The 17,811-nt window shown below is 45.1% G+C and overlaps 1 protein-coding gene across 1 annotated transcript in view; it reads right to left on the reverse strand.

Moving 5' to 3' along the window:
• LOC134344432 (acetyl-coenzyme A synthetase 2-like, mitochondrial) overlaps window positions 1–17,811 on the reverse strand; it is an 85,140-nt gene that overhangs the window by 59,911 nt on the left and 7,418 nt on the right. The window contains exons 2-3 of the mRNA XM_063044208.1: window positions 4,679–4,775; window positions 2,016–2,215 (exon numbers count right to left, since the gene is read on the reverse strand). Coding sequence (XP_062900278.1) covers window positions 2,016–2,215; window positions 4,679–4,775 — 297 coding nt within the window. The remainder of the gene's footprint in view (window positions 1–2,015; window positions 2,216–4,678; window positions 4,776–17,811) is intronic.

Raw genomic sequence — 17,811 nt, forward strand, 5'->3', positions numbered from 1 at the left:
TGAACCTGGGTCGCTGGTACAGCAAAGCGTCTTATACAGGGCAGAAGGCTGCTGGGGGAGATGGCCTGCAAAGGTGCATCTTAGAAGCAGGGTAAGTGGAGGACCTTAGGATGTTATATAGAACAGTAGATCACAGTGCTGTCTCTTCAGCCCCCAATGCCTGTTGTCTGCCCACCCTTTTTTGTCTATGATCAATCTAACCCTTCCCTCTCACATAGCCCTCCATTGTCCTGTTGCCGGGGCCAGGGTCGAAGCGCTCGGCAGAGATGGTGCTCGGTGCTGGAGGCTCAAAGTTTTCAGATGGACTCAAGAGTCGGCTGTGGTCGGGTGCTTCCAGGGTGCTGCATCGGCAAGTTTGCGGCGCTGGAAGCTCATGGCAGGAAGAGTTTCTCTTCCTTCTACCGTCTGTGTGAGATGATGGGACTTTCGAGAGACTTTGAGACTTTTTTTACCGTGCCTATGGTCTGTTCTTTATCAAATTATGGTATTGCTCTGCACTGTTGTAACCATATGTTATAATTATGTGGTTTTTGTCAGATTTTCAGTCTTGGTTTGTCTTGTGTTTCTGTGATATCATTCTGGAGGAACATTGTATCATTTCTTAATGCATGCATTACTAAATGACAATAAAAGAGGACTGCGTGTCCTCGTAATTTAATCTAATCTAATCTAATCTAATCTTATCTAAAAGTCTTGTAAATGTCCTCAATGTATCCGTCCCGACCAACACCCCCGGCAGCGAGTCCACATCAGAGTAATAGAGCCCAGAAACAGGCCCTTTGGTCCAACTCTTCCATAAACTAGCCCCATTTTCCCCTGTCCCTCTAAACATTTCCTATCCATGAGGTGGAGGAATTGGGACTCTGAAGTGGAGGAATTGGGACTCTGAAGTTGAGGAAGAGGTCGTGGGGATACCTGGAGTCTGATAAACAGAAAACCAGGCCGGGGCATTGGGCAGGCGAGCATTACAAGGGTGGTGAGGGACTGGGTTGCAAACCAGACTGGGGTCAAGAAGGGGAGAACTGCTTTTGCCAACGTGATACACTACATCAAATGTTAATCATCTTTGCCAATAACTCTTCTTTCCCTCTCATGTTCTGCATGCCTCCTCAGCAGTGACCACCAAAAATCATAAAACCTGCAGATACTGTAAACCAGAAATAAAAACTGAAAATGCTGGAATGTTAACTGGAATATTCATAGAGCTGAAATATTACAACATAAAACATAGAACAATATAGCACAGGAGCAGGCTCTGCAGCCTATAATGTTGTGTTGAATCAATTAAATGAGTTTTCCTCACATTCATGTGCTTAGTCTGAAGACTGGGTTTCTCCTTCCACAGGTGCTGCACGACCTGCTGAGCATTTGTACTGTTATCTACTTGGAAGGGAAGAATGGAAAATCAAATATTTGCAAATGACATGAAGGTTGGTGGTGTGGTGAATAGTGTAGAAGGTTGTTGTGGGTTACAACAGGACATAGACGGGATGCAGGACTGGGCAGAGAAGTGGCAGATGGAGTTCAATCCTGGAAACTGAAAGTTCGAAGTTCAAAGTAAAATTTATTATCAGAGCACATAAATGTCACAACACACAATCTCGAGATCCTTTTTCCGTGGGCATACTTAGCAAATCTATAGAACTGTAACTGTAAACATCAGCAATTGTTAACTGTAAACAAACTGTGCAAATGCAGATATAAATAAATAGCAATAAACAATGAGCATGAAATAACAATATAACAGACTAGTTAAAGGTGTGTAGCTATCCCCTTTTGTTCAAGAGCCTGATGGTTGAGAAGTAGTAACCGTCCTTGAACCTGTTGGTACGAGTCCTGAGACGCCTGCATCTTCTACCTGATGGCAGCAGTAGCATCAACTGTTCACTCCCCTCCAGAGGTGCTGCTTGACCTGCTGAGTTCTTCAGGGTTGTGTGTTTGTGTATGTGTGTTAGTGTGTTGTTTAAGATTTCCAGAATCCCTTGTGTTTACAAATTTAACTGATAGACTCTCACCATCCTGGATCCTGCCAGCTAGCGCTTCGGCACTGAAGCCTGCAAACACCACAGTGTGCACCGCCCCGATACGGGCACAGGCCAACATGGAGGCCACGGCGACTGGCGAGGTTGGCATGTAGATGGTCACCCGATCACCTTTCCGGATGCCTTGCCTTTTCAGGGTGTTGGCCACACGGCAAGTCAACTCCAGCAACTGCCTGAACACAGGGAATTGAACAGCAATTTCAGTCTCTTTATACATTTCATTATTTCACGACACAGAGCTGAGAAGGCCCTTCTGGACCTCCGAGCCACACCACCCAGCAATTGCCGATTAACCCTAACCCAATCACGGGACAAGTTACAATGACCAATTAACCTACCTGGTACGTCTTTGCATTGTCAGAGGAAACCAGAGCACCCGGGGAAAACCCACGCATTCCACGGGGAGGACGTACAGACAGCGCCGGGATTGAACTCTAAACTCCAGAACACCCCTAGCTGCAATAGCGTCACACTAACCACTATGCTAGAATGCAGTCCACTCAGCAACCTGTTGGACCCCAGCATCTTCCTCCATTATCTCCTGTATCTCCTGTAAGCTCTCAAACTTCCTGTAGGTTTAGTCTAACATTGCAGCAATCTCGTTCATACCACCCATTACTCGTGCGTGACAACATTGTGACTGAGAGACATAACGTCCTCCAGCACTCCCCTCTCCCCGAGCGCTGCAGGTAACTCTGAGATCACTACTCTTTGGGAATCAGTATCAAAATCAGGTTTAATATCACCGGCAAGTGTTGGGAAATTTGTTGTCTTTGCAGCAGCTGTACAATGCCATCCATTATAATAGAGAAGAAAATGTGAATTACAGGAAGTATATAAAATAGTTAAGTTAAATAAGCCAGTGAAAAAATAGAAATAAAATAGTTGTGAGGTAGCGTTCATGGGTTCAATGTCCATTCAGAAATCTGATGGCAGAGGGGAAGAAGCTGCTCCTGAACTGTTGAGTGTGTGTCTTCAGGCTTCTGGACCTCATCCCTAATGGTAGCAATGAGAACAGGGCATGACCTGGGTGACGAGGGTCTTTAATGATGAACGGCATCTTCTTGAGGCATTGCTGCTGGAAAATGTCCTAGATACTGCAAAGAACCTGGGGAATCCAGATCATGATCCATTGAAAGTGACATCACAGGTAGACAGGGTTGTAAAGAGTGCTTTTGCCACATTGATCAGGGCATTCAGTACAGGAGTTGGGGCACAAGAGCCCCATTCTCCAGCTACTATTTGCAGACGCACACAGAGGACACACTGCAGGCTGCAGTCACAGTTCACCAAGGCTGGAAGGGCTTTCAGGTTAACGGTCCGCCTGAATCTCCATGATCCTCCATCAGAAGCCCCCACTTCGGATCACCATTGACGAACAACCTCTCACCACAATTGAACAGTTCACCTACCTGGGCAGCACCATCTCCAACGATGCTACGGTGGTAAGGGACATTGACAATCGACTGGCCAGAGCCAGAAGTGCCTTCAGGCGCTTCCAGAAACGCGTGCGGAAGAACCACCAGCTGCGACTGTCCACAAAAATCCAGGTGTACGGGGTTGCCATTGCCACAACACTCCTATGTGGCTCTGAAGCCTGGGTCTCGTACCACAAACAAATCTTGACGCTCAAGCGCCACCTCCGCTCCATCATGGATATCAGCTGGCAGGACCTTGTCTCCAACAACAAGGTCCTGGAGTAGACTCAATTTCCAAGCACTGGAGCCACTTTGCTGCTCAGGCAGCTTCACTGGTCAGACCAAGTGTCTCGCATGGACAACTCCAGGTTACCAAAAGCAGTATTCTACGGTGAACTCTCTCAGGGCAAGAGAGATTGTGGTGCCCCGCGCAAGAGTTACAAAGCCCAACTGAAGCAGCTGCTCTCTCGGGAAAATATCGAAGTCAACAAGTGGCAGCAGCTGGCTTGTGACAGAGACCCTTGGAGAACGCTGATCTGTGGCACAGCCAAGAATGTTGAGGAATTCAGAAGAGCGACTGCTGAAGAGAAGAGGAGACGCAGGAAGGACCCAAGCGCCCACATTCCAGATGTTCCCGTGTCTCTACTGTTCCAGAGTCTGCAGATCCAGAATTGGCCTCTACAGTCACCAACGATCGTGCCATCAACTCCTGAGGACTCTTCTTCCCTCCTGATCTTCGCAAGCGAAGAACCAGCCATCTCATCTCTCTGTGGCGCCATTTCAAAGTTGTACAAGATGTTGGTGAGGCCGAATTTAGAGTTTTTTTTTAAGTAGTTCTGATCGCTTACCTACAGGAAAGATATCAATAAGCCTGAAAGCTTGCAGAGAAATTTCACACGGATGCTGCTGGAACTTGAGGACCTGAGTTATAGTGAAAACTTTAGTAGGTTAGGACTTTATTCCCTGGACCTCAGGGCAATGAGGGAAGATCTTATAGAGATATACAACATTATGTGGGATATCAGCAGAATCTCTTGTCTCATTTGCAGAGTTTACTCTGTGCAAATTAGTTTAGTTTCCAATATTTTAACAAAGACTAATCTCAAAATTACTGTGTTGTGCTTCAGGCTATCTAGAGGTTGGGAAAGATGGTTCAGAAATTTCAGTTCATTTTGTTCGACAATCCACGGCCATATTTTCCTCCAACCCTGCACTCACCTGTAGGTGACTCTCACTTCAGTTCCAGGCTCATCCCGCTCCCAGATTAAAGCCACTTTATCTGGAGATGTGTGGACATGACGGTCAATGCAATTCACTGCTCGGGGAAAAACAGGAACAGAAAGGGTTAATGAATTTCATAGTAAATATAGCAGTGGAGATAACAAAGGCAGCTCAGAAAATGCAGAATGAATTTCAAAAAAACGCTAACGGGGAAGGCAAAGCCAGATAGAACTGAAGAATTGGACTTTGATAGAAAGTTGCAGAGTGGAGGCCCTGCATAAATGGTGTCGATCACTGTTCACTCAACACTCACCACAAACCATAATAGCCTGGTCTACAGGGAAGTTGATGACACCCCATTACGGTGGAATCCAAAGTCATGATCACATGACCCAACCTTGCCTGGGCACTGGTTCCCTGCTTCAGGATTGTGACCTGATTTGAGGATGCAAAGCTAAAGATGTCTTTGCAAAACCTATTTCAATTTATTTTCTCCAAATGGCATGTTAACTAATTTATTACCAGCAACACTTTCAGTTCTTGTTTAATGGGATCATGTTAAGGAACAGGTTGAGAAGTGCTGTCTTAAGGCATTATTACCGGGACACAGGTAATAAACATCTTCATAACAGATATTGTTCAAATTTCTTTACATCTACAAAGACGTCCTTGAGCTCGACACATGCAGGGAATGTGATTAATTAACTTCCTCTCTACTCCACGTTGCCTACTTCAAGTCAATATGCTTCAGGGTGCCCTGACTGGGGCTAGGATCACTCACTGTGCTCCCCAAGTCTCTACACCAAGGTTCCAGGTGTCATACTGCAAACACCTAGGGCTTTTCTCGTTCAAGCGAAGGCGGATGAGAGATGACTTGACAGAGGTGTACAAAATTAAAAGAGGCACAAGAGGACAAAGAGCATCTTTTTTTTTCCCAGGGCAGAAATAGCTAAATGGCTAACATCCTGTAAAGGTGAGGGGAGGAAAGTTGAGAGGAGATGTCAGAGGTAAGTGTTTTTCACACAGAGAGTGGTAGGTACCCAGAACACCCTAATGGGGATGGTGATAGAGACAGGTACATTTTGGATATTTAAGAGACTTGTTATTGGTTACAGGCTGTCGTTCTTGTCCTATGTTTGCTGTGGTAACCAATGTGGTGACAAATGGAACACACACAAAATGCTGGAGGCCAGGCACCATCTATGGAAAAGAGTCTGAAGGAGATATTACATCAAGACCGAATTCCACCAGTGTGTTACTTTGGATTTATCTGCAGATTTTCTCAAGTTTGTGGTGACAAATGGAGACTGAAGGAACCTGTCATAAACACGCCAAAGGAGACTGCATCATGCAAAGCTGAGAGAGACGTTAACTCGGTCTCATTGGCCAGTCCCGCAGGCTTTCGCAGAGCTGCCCTCCCACTGTCTGGGATCCCTGCTGAAACAGGAGCCAGCAGACAGGATTCAAACAGGATGATCGAGCTGACCACGTTTGTTACCAAAGGGTACAAACTTGGTGCAAAGGGAACAGGTTTATTCCGCATTACTATTGTGGCATCTGTTCTGAAGCACAATGTGGCTGTCTCACGAATCCTGCAGCCCAGTTCAATCCTGATCCATCCAGTTCTGTCTCTGGTGGAGTTTGTATGTTCACCGTGTGACCCCTTGGATTTCCCCTGGGTGCACCAGATTCCTCCCACATCCCAAAGATGTGCAATTTAACTGATTGCTGCCAATTACCCCCTCATGTAGGTGGCTGATGGGAGAATTGTAAGTGTTAATGGTTGTAAGTGAGCAAATATGTTAGAACATAGAACATTACGGCACAGAACGGGCTCTTCAGCACAACAACTTTGTTCAAAGTAAATGTATTATCAAAGTACAAACGTCACCATTTTCATTTTCTTGCGGCCATACTCAATAAATCTATAGAATAATAACCATAATAGAATCAATTAAAGACCGCACCAACTTGGGCAGTCAACCAGTGTGCAAAATACAACAAACTGTACAAATACCAAAAGAAAAAAAACAATAAAATAAATAAATAAGCAATAAATATCAAGGACATGAGATGAAGAGTCCTTGAAATTGAGTCCATAGGTTGTGGGAACATTTGAATGATGGGGCGAGTGAAGGTGAGTGAAGCTATTCCCTTTGGTTCAAAAGCCTGATGACTGAGGGCTAATAATTGTTCCTGAACCTGATGGTGTGAGTCCTAAACCTCTTGACGGCAGCGAGAAAAGAGCCTGACCTAGGTGGTGGGGGTCCCTGATAATGGATGCTGCTTTCCTGTGACAACGCTTCACATAAATGTGTTCGATGTTGGGGAGGCTTTACCCATGATGGACTGGGCCGTAGCCATTATTCTTTGTTAGATTTTCCAGTTAAGGGCATTGGTGCTTCCAGACCAGACTGCGATGTAGCCAGTCAATATATTCTCCACTACACATCTGTAGAAGTGTGCCGACAATGTTGTGTATGTTACTCTCTCATTACAGAAATGCTGGAAGAACCTAACTGGTCAGGCAGCACCTACGGCGTGGAATTACATTACAGAGGAGTAACTCGGAGGAGGGGGATACACAGGAAGCTAGCGGAGAAAAGATGCGATGATTTTGACAGTATTGTGGATTGAATTTGGAGTGCCGTATGCAGTTCCAGTCACCACTTCACAGGAGGGGTGTGTGAAGGCTCTGGAGAGGGTGCAGAAGTTCTCTGGGAAGTTGCCTGGATTACAGATTATCAGCTACAAGGAGAGGTTGAACAAACTTGCATTACTTTCTCCAGATATTCGGAAGTTAAAAGGCGACCTGATGTAAGTTTATAAAATTATGACAGGCAAAATTAGGGTGGCGGGTCAGTCTTCCCAACATCGAAATATCAAATACCAGAGGACAAGGATTTTAGGTGAGAAGGAGTAATTGGTGCCCTGAATGTGCTGTCAAGGGAGGTGGTAGGAGTTGTTCTGTGCTGTATTGTTCTGATTTATAAACTGTTTTCCTCGGTGCTGTAGAAAAGATATGAAATTATGGCAACGGCTCCTGAATAACTATACCAAAATTTTTGGGAAGTTTATGCTGCCTGAGGGGGAGAGGGAGTCAATCCAAGTTGGCAGCAACATCTCCAGCTCCATCACTCTGAGCACTGCCCCCAGGGCCGTGTGCTCAGCCTGCTGCAGTTCACGCTGCTGACTCATGACTGCCTTGCCAGATCCAGCTCAAAACGCATCATCATTCGCTGATGATACAACAGTGGTTGGCCTCTTCAGCAACAATGATGAGTCTGTTGGCCATGGCAGATTTCAAACGTCGAACTCGAATGGGTCAAGGGCAGTGGAAGCAGACAGATCAATTGTCTTAGTTTCCTGCCATGTGCTTGGAGATGGAGGCTGCCATTTTGTGGAACTGTTTTACGTCCTCCATTTTGTGAGATGGAGTTGCTTTGCTTTCTGTGTTTTAAAGAAAACACAATGATGTTTCAGGTAATCTGTGGGTCTACAGATCATTTCCAAATAAGAAGTTATTTGTGAGGAGTTCTTTGATATAACATAACATGCAGGTTTGTGAATGTTGGGATTGGTGTCTGCCTGGAGTGATCCGAGCTGGTTATTGAAGAGAACGAAGAGCCATAAATAACAGGAATTCTGCAGATGCTGGAAATTCAAGCAACACACATCAAAGTTGCTGGTGACGAAGGGTCTCGGCCTGAAACATTGACTGTACCTCTTCCTAGAGATGCTGCCTGGCTTGCTGCGTTCACCAGCAACTTTGATGTGTGTTGCTTGAAAGAGCCATAAATGACTGATTATCACTTGCTGGGAAGAGGGAATAAGAGGGCAATAAATGGATGCTAGCCTGGAGCAGAGCCAATAAAAAGGTGTTAAAAGTCAATCAGATGACCTACGTTGGAATGCAATACTTGATTTGGTAAGGAATGAGTATAAAAGTAGACACCTTGAGTGTGCTATCAGCTTGCTCTCAAGAGACCCACCATCGCAAGGAAGAACCCCCATGCCAGGGGTTGGGCGAAGAAAGGATCGATCACCTGGCCAATGGAGATCTCCTATTTCAGTGTTATAAATTGGACAAGTTGTCTGAGTGAGTACTGGTACACAGGGAACAGTAGAATTCATGGTCTAAGCTGTTGGCCCAGGGCCAATATAGTTACGTTGTTGTTTGCACAGAGACAATAAAGCGCGAGCTTCAATTAAGTACAAGTTGCATAGCGAATTTCCTAACCTAGCTCCGTTGACGAACAGTCAACAAGTCAGCATACAGAAAGGTGGAGAGGCTTGGCCAAATGGTGTGATAACAACAACCTGAGTCTCAACATGGACAATTCAAAAGAGATGATTGTGGACTTCAGGAAGACACAGTTAATACCCTCCATTGCACATCAATGGCTCTGCCATGGAGAAAGTGAGGCACAAAGCTTTTGGTGTGCACATAATGGATGATCTAGCCGAGACCCACAACACCTGATTAGCCAAGAAGGCAGAGCAGCATCTACACTTTCTGAGGAAGACTGAGGTGTGCAACTATACCCACCTCCATTCAAACAACTGTCCACAGCAGCACCCTCGAGTGTCAGGCTGTATCATTGTGTGGAAGCAGCAAGGCAATGGACCACAAGACCCTACAAAGGATACTAACCACTGCTGGGAGGATCACTGAGGTCTCCCTCGGCCCTATTTGTGACATTTACACGGACCACTGTATTTGAAGGATCTGGAACATTGTTGAGGATCCCTACCACCCATCCCACGATTTCTTTGACCCACTACCATCAGGGAGGAGGTACAGGAGCATCAAGGACTATGACTGACAGAATGGGTAACAGCTTCTTCCCTCAGGCTGTGAGACTGATGAATACCCCGCCACCACCGAGGTCTCGGCACTAGGACAGCAAGACATTCACTATTTACCTGCGCTGCACACTTCATGCATCTTGAATCATATTTTATTAACTTATTTGTGATAATATTTTGGTTTATGCGCTGTGTGTGATATATATTTTGTGAGTACACTGTGAATCGGAGGAGCTTTGTTTCATTTGATTGTATAAACTTGAACTTGTAGTTAAATGTCCACTGTGTATTGTTCTCCAGAGAGGTTGCCTGACCTGCTGAGTTCCTCTAGCATTTGGAGTTTGTTGCTCTGGATTTCCACCATCTGCGGCATCTCTTGTGCTAACGTTGTAACATCTGTTTATTGTGTCGTGAGAATTGTGTATAACATGCTAATTTCTGAGGCCTCCGTTAGTCAACCATGGATGTTGAGGCTGAGCTGCCTAGATATGTAAGCAAGGGCAGTAAGGTACGGAGAGCACACTGCTGCCCATGTAGCGAGCTCCCTCTCTCCACACATTTGATGAACCCAAAGGAACGGCAGAGACCGATACAGTTTGGTACCAGCAGTACCGCAGGAGTTGCCAGTCAGCGTTGAACTCAATGGTAGGACTGCCTTAGGGACTCCAGCTCCAGAGTTCTTCCCTCCTGGTTTGCTCCTGAAGCCTTCCCCATGAGTGGGTATGGTGAAACTTTGAGATCAGAGTTTTCCTTCTCCTAAATGAGCTGCCAGCCACGGCTGAGTAGACCGATCTGCCCGAAGCGACTAGTTTTAAGGTGCCAGTAACCCACCTTTGCCCCTTCTCTTGTCAGTAGAAACGGTAAAGCTGGGCCTAGTAGCTAAGCCACGTGTAAAGGCCAGGAGCTGGACTTGGTTGTCAGAGGCTATTTGAGGCACACACCATTGGGAGCATTTAATAGATAGTGGGAGTTTATCCCCACTGCCTTCCCTGGCTGTAACAATCTTAAAATTGTTAATTTATGTACTTTATATTCATCACGTTTATAATGCACTGTACTGCTGTAAGAAGGTGGCTAATTTTTAAGACTTTTATACAATAAACGAACTTGAGTTGTTAAGTACGTAAAGCAGGGAACAGTAGTGAGGAAACCTTGGGAGTGTTAAGGCTAGGAGTGATTAAAGGACAGAAATGATGATGGTAGCAGATGAAAGAAGCAAAAGGGCTGAGGTAAGTGTAAACAGTATCAGCTCACACTCTGTTAATTATCACCTTGTAGTTTGTCTGTAATCTCATTCGCAGTGAAAGGTAGTTTATAAAGATTAAAGATTAGCTTTATTTGCCACATGTACATTGAAACACACAGTGAATTGAACCATCAAGCACATCTTTCTCTCCCCCTTGCTTTCTGCTTTCCGCAGGGATCGCTCCCTACGCGACTTCCTTGTCCATTCGTCCCCCCCATCCCTCCCCACTGATCTCCCTCCTGGCACTTATCCTTGTAAGCAGAACAAATGCTACACATGCCCTTACACTTCCTCCCTTACCACCATTCAGGACCCCAGACAGTCCTTCCAAGTGAGGCGACACTTCACCTGTGAGTCAGCTGGGTGATATACTGCGTCCGGTGCTCCCGATGTGGCCTTCTATATATTGGCGAGACCCGACACAGGCTGGGACACCGTTTCGTTGAATACCAACGCTCTGTCCACCAGAGAAAGCAGGATCTCCCAGTGGCCACACATTTTAATTCCACGTCCCATTCCCATTCTGATATGTCTATCCACGACCTCCTCTACTGTAAAGATGAAGCCACACTCAGGTTGGAGGAACAACATCTTATATTCCGTCTGGGCAGCCTCCAACCTGATGGCATGAACATTGACTTCTCTAACTTCCGTTAATGCCCCACCTCCCCCTCGTACCCCATCCCTTATTAGTTTATTTAATATTTTTTTTAATAATTTTTTTATTTTCCCCCCTTTTTTTCTCCCTCTGTCCTTCTCACTATAACTCTTTGCCTGCTCTCCAACCTCCGGGCTCCCCTCCCCGCTTCTCTTTCTCCCCAGGCTTCCCGTTCCATGATCCTCTCCCTTCCCAGCCTGGTATCCCTTTTGCCAAACAACTTTCCAGCTCTTAGCTCCATCCCTCCCCCTCCTGTCTTCTCCTATCATTTTGGATCTCTCCCTCCCCCTCCAACTTTCAAATCTCTTACTATCTCCTCTTTCAGTTAGTCCTGACAAAGGGTCCCAGCCCGAAATGTCGACTGTACCTCTTCCTATAGATGCTGCCTGGCCTGCTGCGTTCACCAGCATTTTTTGTGTGTGTTGCGGGAAATGTGCCATTTGTGTCAATGGCCAACACAGGCTGAGGATTGTGCCGTGGGTAGCCCGAAGGTGTCACCACACTTCCTGTGCCAACACAGCATGCTCACAACTCGCTAATCCTAACCCGTGCTTCTTCGGAATGCTGGCGAAAACCAGAGCCCATGGAGGAAACCCACGCAGTCACGGGGAGGGTGTACAAACTCCTTATAGACGGCGGCAGGAAGTGAACCCGGGTTGCTGGCGCAATGTTTGTTACACTAACCGCTACGCTACTGTGTGATATTAGCAGATGCAAAAGCAAAGGTTAACTCAGTGAGTGACATACGTGGAAATGGCAGTTTTTGACAAGATAAACTGGGTTTATCTCTCTGACTCCTCATCTTCTTTTCTTCAGTCCTGATGAAGAGTCTCAGCCCAAAACGTCCACTGTACTCTTTGCTATAGATGCTGCCTGACCTGCTGAGTTCCTCCTGTATATTGTGTGTCTGTGTGTAAACTAAGTTTCTGTTGGCTGTTCACTGAAAGAATTATAGTGGTCGGGGGGAGGAGGGTAATAAAGCCTTTTACACAGAGGGTGATCAGAAGTTGGTGTGGGAATGTGGAGGGGAATTTAAGTGATGTAATCAGCAACTCATGATGGGTAATTAGTGTAAGCTTTCGTGAAGCAAGAGGGCACAAACACCTTGAAAAGGGATCAAAAAACTGCGGGAGAGAAGGATTAAAAGGAGCCTCCTGCTGACAACACAGTTGTCCTGGTGATCTCTGATCATTTATCAGCTAGTTTCTGCTGGTCAGAACATCTACCTCCAACACTTCCAGGAAATGTTCCGGCAATGATGGGCTATTCACTGAAAAACCTACAGAAACTACGGATGCTTTAAATCTGAAATAAAAGCAGAGAGTATCAACACTCAGCAGGGCAGGCAGCACTCATGAGAAGAGATAGAGTTATTGTGGTCACCATTGCCCTCTCCACCATTACATTTACATGGAGCACTGCCAGAGGAAAGCAGTATCCATCATCACCGTCCCCACTTCCCTGACCATGCTCTCTTCTCGCTACCACCATCGAGCAGGAGGTACAGGGCTGCAAGTCCCTCGCCGCCAGGTACAGGAACACTTAATATCCTTGAACCATCAGGCTCCTGAACCGGCATGGATAACTTCATTCACCTCAACTGATTCCATGACCCACAGACTCACTTTCAAGGACTCTTTACAACTCGTGTTCTCCATATTGTTTTCGTATACAACATTTGTCTTTTGCACTCTAGTTGTTTGTCAGTCTTTGTTGCACTGTGGTTTTCTGCAGATTCTATAATATTTCTTTATTTTTCCTGTAAATGCCTGCAAGAAAATAAATCTCAAGGTGGTGCCGTGGATTCAGTTAATTGGGACATATCGGGACCAGTACATTTTGGCATAATTAAGCAGCTGCTCCAATTAGCTGAAGTTTCATGGAAATAGATAAAAAAGCAAACTACTATTTAACTGAGTAACAAATTATGTATTTAAATAAACTATAGAACAAATTGGTACACTATCAACACTACTACAGTACTATAAAACTGCGTATTAGTCCCATTAGTTCTCAATGGAGGAATCATGCTACCGTGTTCTTTCAATTAATCATAAATCACAAAATCAGCACAAACACCTAGCATAAATAATGGACTGTCTTCATACTAATGTCGACAATTGCATCCTCCAAATTTTCATTTTAACATTCAAGATGATTGTCGATACTTTCAAATTCTTCATGGTTGTTGAAGTAGTGTAATCATTTCATTTTCACTCCCGGCTGTTTCTGCCATCCTCAAGCCTGAGTGCTTGGAACCACAGTGAGCAAAACAGTTCTGAATTGTCATACTGTTTATTTCTCACCAACAATAAGTGACAAAAATCGTCGCTTTTTGAACACAAGCACACGCAACTGGCGCTATTTAAAAACTGTTTCCTTTAAGCAGAGAGTAGCGTCTCACAGCCACACAAATGCGCCCGTCTGAAGCTAGTTAGAAATAATCTGACAACAGTCTCCTGACCCAGTTAAGTGGCACAGTGTCCCATAGAGAGAGTTAAGTGCACCAGGTTGCTGGGAGCTTACATCATGGATGACCTCACCCGGTCCCTTAATATCACCTCCCTGATCAGGAGGCCAAAGCCTAAGAAGACTGAGGCAAGCAAGGCCCCTCCCCCCTCCCCCCCCCCACCTTAATTGCCTTGTACAGAAGCACCTTTGAGAAGTTGCATCTCCATCTGGTATGGGAGCAGTCGAGCATCGGACCGGAAATTCCTACAAAGAACTGTGAGAATGGCTGAGAGGGTCATAAGGGTCTCCCTACCATTCATCGGGGACATTTATCAGGAGCGTTGCCTACGCAGGGTCCTTAGTATAACCAAGGATCCCACCTATACACCTCTATCAAGTCACCTCTCATCCTCCTTCACCCTGGCTCGTCCATAAGACATGCTGTCTAACCCAGGTGAATTTACTGAATTGAATAATATTATGGAAGATCGTTCATATGTCGGGGTATCCATAAGTCAGATGTTTGTAATTTGTGGACAGTTAATTTTCCAGTCAGTAGAAAATTGGATGGGCTTCAGTTGAGTTTCAGTGTGCTCTGGTAAGGAGTCAGCTTTTGTTTTAGAGATACAGCATGGTGACAGGCCCAAGGAAGGAGCCTGTGCCGTCCAGTTACACCCACGTGACTAATAAACCTACTCACCCATATGCCTTTGGAATGTGGGAGGAAACTGGAGTATCTGGAGGAGATCTACATGTCACGGGGAGAATGTGCAAACTTCTTTCAGGCAGCCACGGAGTTGTTAACTAACGCTGGCTATGGGGTGGTTTGTTGGGGGTGGTGTAGTGGTGCTGACCCAAATAAATGAAGAGAATCCCAGCTATTTTCTCAATTAGTTTTTGTTCTTTAAGAGTTGTCCCAAATAAGCAGCTGTCCTGATGAACCAATGGCCTCATTAAGTCCAGTTTTATTGTCATTTAACTATATAAATGTATATAACATATATAATGTATATAGAAACGAGACAACTTTTCTCTGAACCAGGGTGTAAAGTTCAGTAGTACGCATGACACACGATAACTTATGAAGGCAAGGTTAAAATCTACTGAGCAGGGTGTAAAGTGAATTCTGGGCTGGGTGATTCACTCAGTGTGACGCAGAAGGAAGCCATTCAGCCGATTGAGAATGCCAGCTCCCCACGAGAGCATACCAATCAGTCGCAGCTTCCCTCTCTAGTTCACGTTTAAGATTATTGTAATCTGACTGTACATACATATGACCAAACAAAATAACATACCTCTGAATCATGGTGCACCAAGGTGTATAAGGTGATAAAAGGAGTAGATAGAGTGAGAGCAACAAAGGGCAACAGAGAGCCCTTTTCCCCCCAGAGTGCAATGGCTAATACTACAAAGCATGATTTAAGATGATTGGAGGAAATTCTAGGGAGGAATGTCAGAGGTAGTTATTTTTACACACTGAGAGTGGTGGTGTGCGGAACGTGCTGCCAGGGGTGGTGGGAGAGGCAGATACATTAGAGACATTTAAGGGACTCTTAGATAGACATGTGGATGAAAGAAAAACGCAGCAATACGGGGGAGGGAAGGTTTAGATTGATCTTGGATTAAGTCAAAAGGTCGGCACAACATCGCAGGCTGAAGGGCCTGTTGGTCTCACATTTTTGCCATTTAGTCTTTCTTGGGTCTCCAGCCTGTCACAGACATTCCCTTTATTCTGAAAATACTATGCAGATGCTGGAAATCTAAACCTCTGTCCTGAAGATGGATGATCAACATAAAATGTTAACCCTTTTTCCTCTCTCCATAGGTGCTGCCTGACCTGCTGAGTATCCCCAAAGGGAAACAGAGACGAGGCATAAATGGACCTTTTTCGTTAATGAGAGGAGTGCTACAAGGATCAATGGCTTAGATGAGGACACCAAAATATGATTGCTAAACTAACTGATAATGCAAAGATGGGGAAGGAAACTGTCATGAGGAAATAGTCTACAACTGGATACTGATAAATCAGTACGACGTAGGGGCCTCTCTATTTCCTCATTACAGTTTGTAATGAGGTGTGGAGTGCAAGTGATTGTCCTAGTCACTTTTCCTGTGATCACAAGACCCTGTTGGACATCAGTGGTGTGGAATGTCACAACTCCAATTCATTGGTTTACTGACAAACGGCGGGGGAGTTGCACGGCTACTAGTCCCCAAGTCACGGCGATGCCTGTTTGCAGCCGCCCAGGGAGAGGCGTCGGAGTCGGACACTCCACTGGAGTACTGGAGGCAGTGCATTGCGGTGTCCAAGCTGGAGTTGGTACTGCCCTCCAGTGTTTGCTCAGCAGAAGACAAGATGTATTGTATTGCAGACTGCTGCAACCCTCAGGGAGTCATGGACTTGGACTATATTTTTCGGTGTGACTGTATATTACTGCTACCTTATATGTGCCTTGTGTTATGTATGACTGTTGGTGCTGTGTTTTGCACCTTGGCCCAGCAGTAATGCTGTTTCTCTGTATTCATGTATGGCTGAATGATTATTAAACTTGAACTTGATAGGTAAATACAGGAGCAACAGCCTGGCAAATAGAGTACAATGTGGGGAAACAAGGAACCATAAGCAGAAAAGAAAGCATATTAACTAAACAGCGTGAGATTGTCAAGCTCAGAGATGCAGAAGGATCTGAGCAGTCTAACTCAGCAGCCTGAAAAAGGCTGACATGCAGGTTACAACAAGAAATGAGGAACAAAATGTTATGGTTTATTGAGAGATTATACTTCAGATCATGAAACACCTGCAAGTTCTGTGTATAGTGCTAGCCTTCTTACAAAGGAAAGGATGTTAAAGTATTGGATGCGGTCCAGAGATTGAGCAAAGTAATAACAACTTTATAACCTGCATATGTTCACCCTATCTATATCCATCATTATTTTGTATACCTCTATAAGATCTCCCCTCATTCTCCTGCACTCCAGGGAATGAAGTCTTAACCTTTTCAACCTTTCCCTTTAACTCAGGTTCTCAAATCCTGACAACATCCTTATAAATTTTCTCTGCACTCTTTCAAGCTTATTGACATCTTTCTTGTAAGTAGGTGACCAGAACTGCACACAATACTCCAAATTCAGCCTCACCAACATCTTGCACAACTTCAACATAACATCCCAAATGCTTGTATTCAATGCCCTGATTATGAAGCCAAAAGATCTCTTTATGATCCTATCTATCTGTAATGTCTCTTTCCAGGAATTATGGAACTGCATTCCCAGATCTACCACACACCTCAGAGCCCTACCCCGGTTTGTCAAGTCAAGTCAAGTTTATTCTCATTTCGACCATAAGCTGCAGGTACAGTACACAGTGAAAACGAAACAATGTTCCTCCAGGACCATGGTGCCAAATTGCAACACTTAACACTTGTCTGTGTTAAATTCCATCCGTCATTTTTCAGCCAATTTTTCCAGCTGATTCACAAGTTTTGACAGCCTTTCTCGCTATTTACTATGACCCCAGGCTTGGTGTCATCGACAAAGTTGCTGATCCAGTTTACCAGATCTCAGTTCCAAACACTATGCTTTGTTCCCAAACTGTGGGGCTGGGTCCTAGATCTTCAATAAGGGAAAAAGTCCTCTTTACATCTGGCCTGCCAAGCCCTTTTAGAAAGGGCTAAATGAGATCTTTTCTCATTTTTCGAAACTCCAGGGAATGCAGTCCCATTCTAAGATGATGGAGACCCGAAGTCAATGATGGCCTAAGTTATACTGGGATGTAAGGGCCTAAGAAGGAGAAGGTGAAGGGTACAGTCCCATTCTACTCAACCTCTCCTCATATGGCAAACCTACCATCCCTGCAACCAGTCCGGTGAATTCCCAAGTACGTCCTTCCATGGAGAAGGAGACTAAAACTTCAGTCCATACTCCTGGTTTTATTTAGGTTTTACTAAGACTTCCTTATTTCTATAA

The sequence above is a fragment of the Mobula hypostoma genome, chromosome 1, assembly GCF_963921235.1.
Source record: "Mobula hypostoma chromosome 1, sMobHyp1.1, whole genome shotgun sequence".
Classification (NCBI taxonomy): domain Eukaryota; kingdom Metazoa; phylum Chordata; class Chondrichthyes; order Myliobatiformes; family Myliobatidae; genus Mobula; species Mobula hypostoma.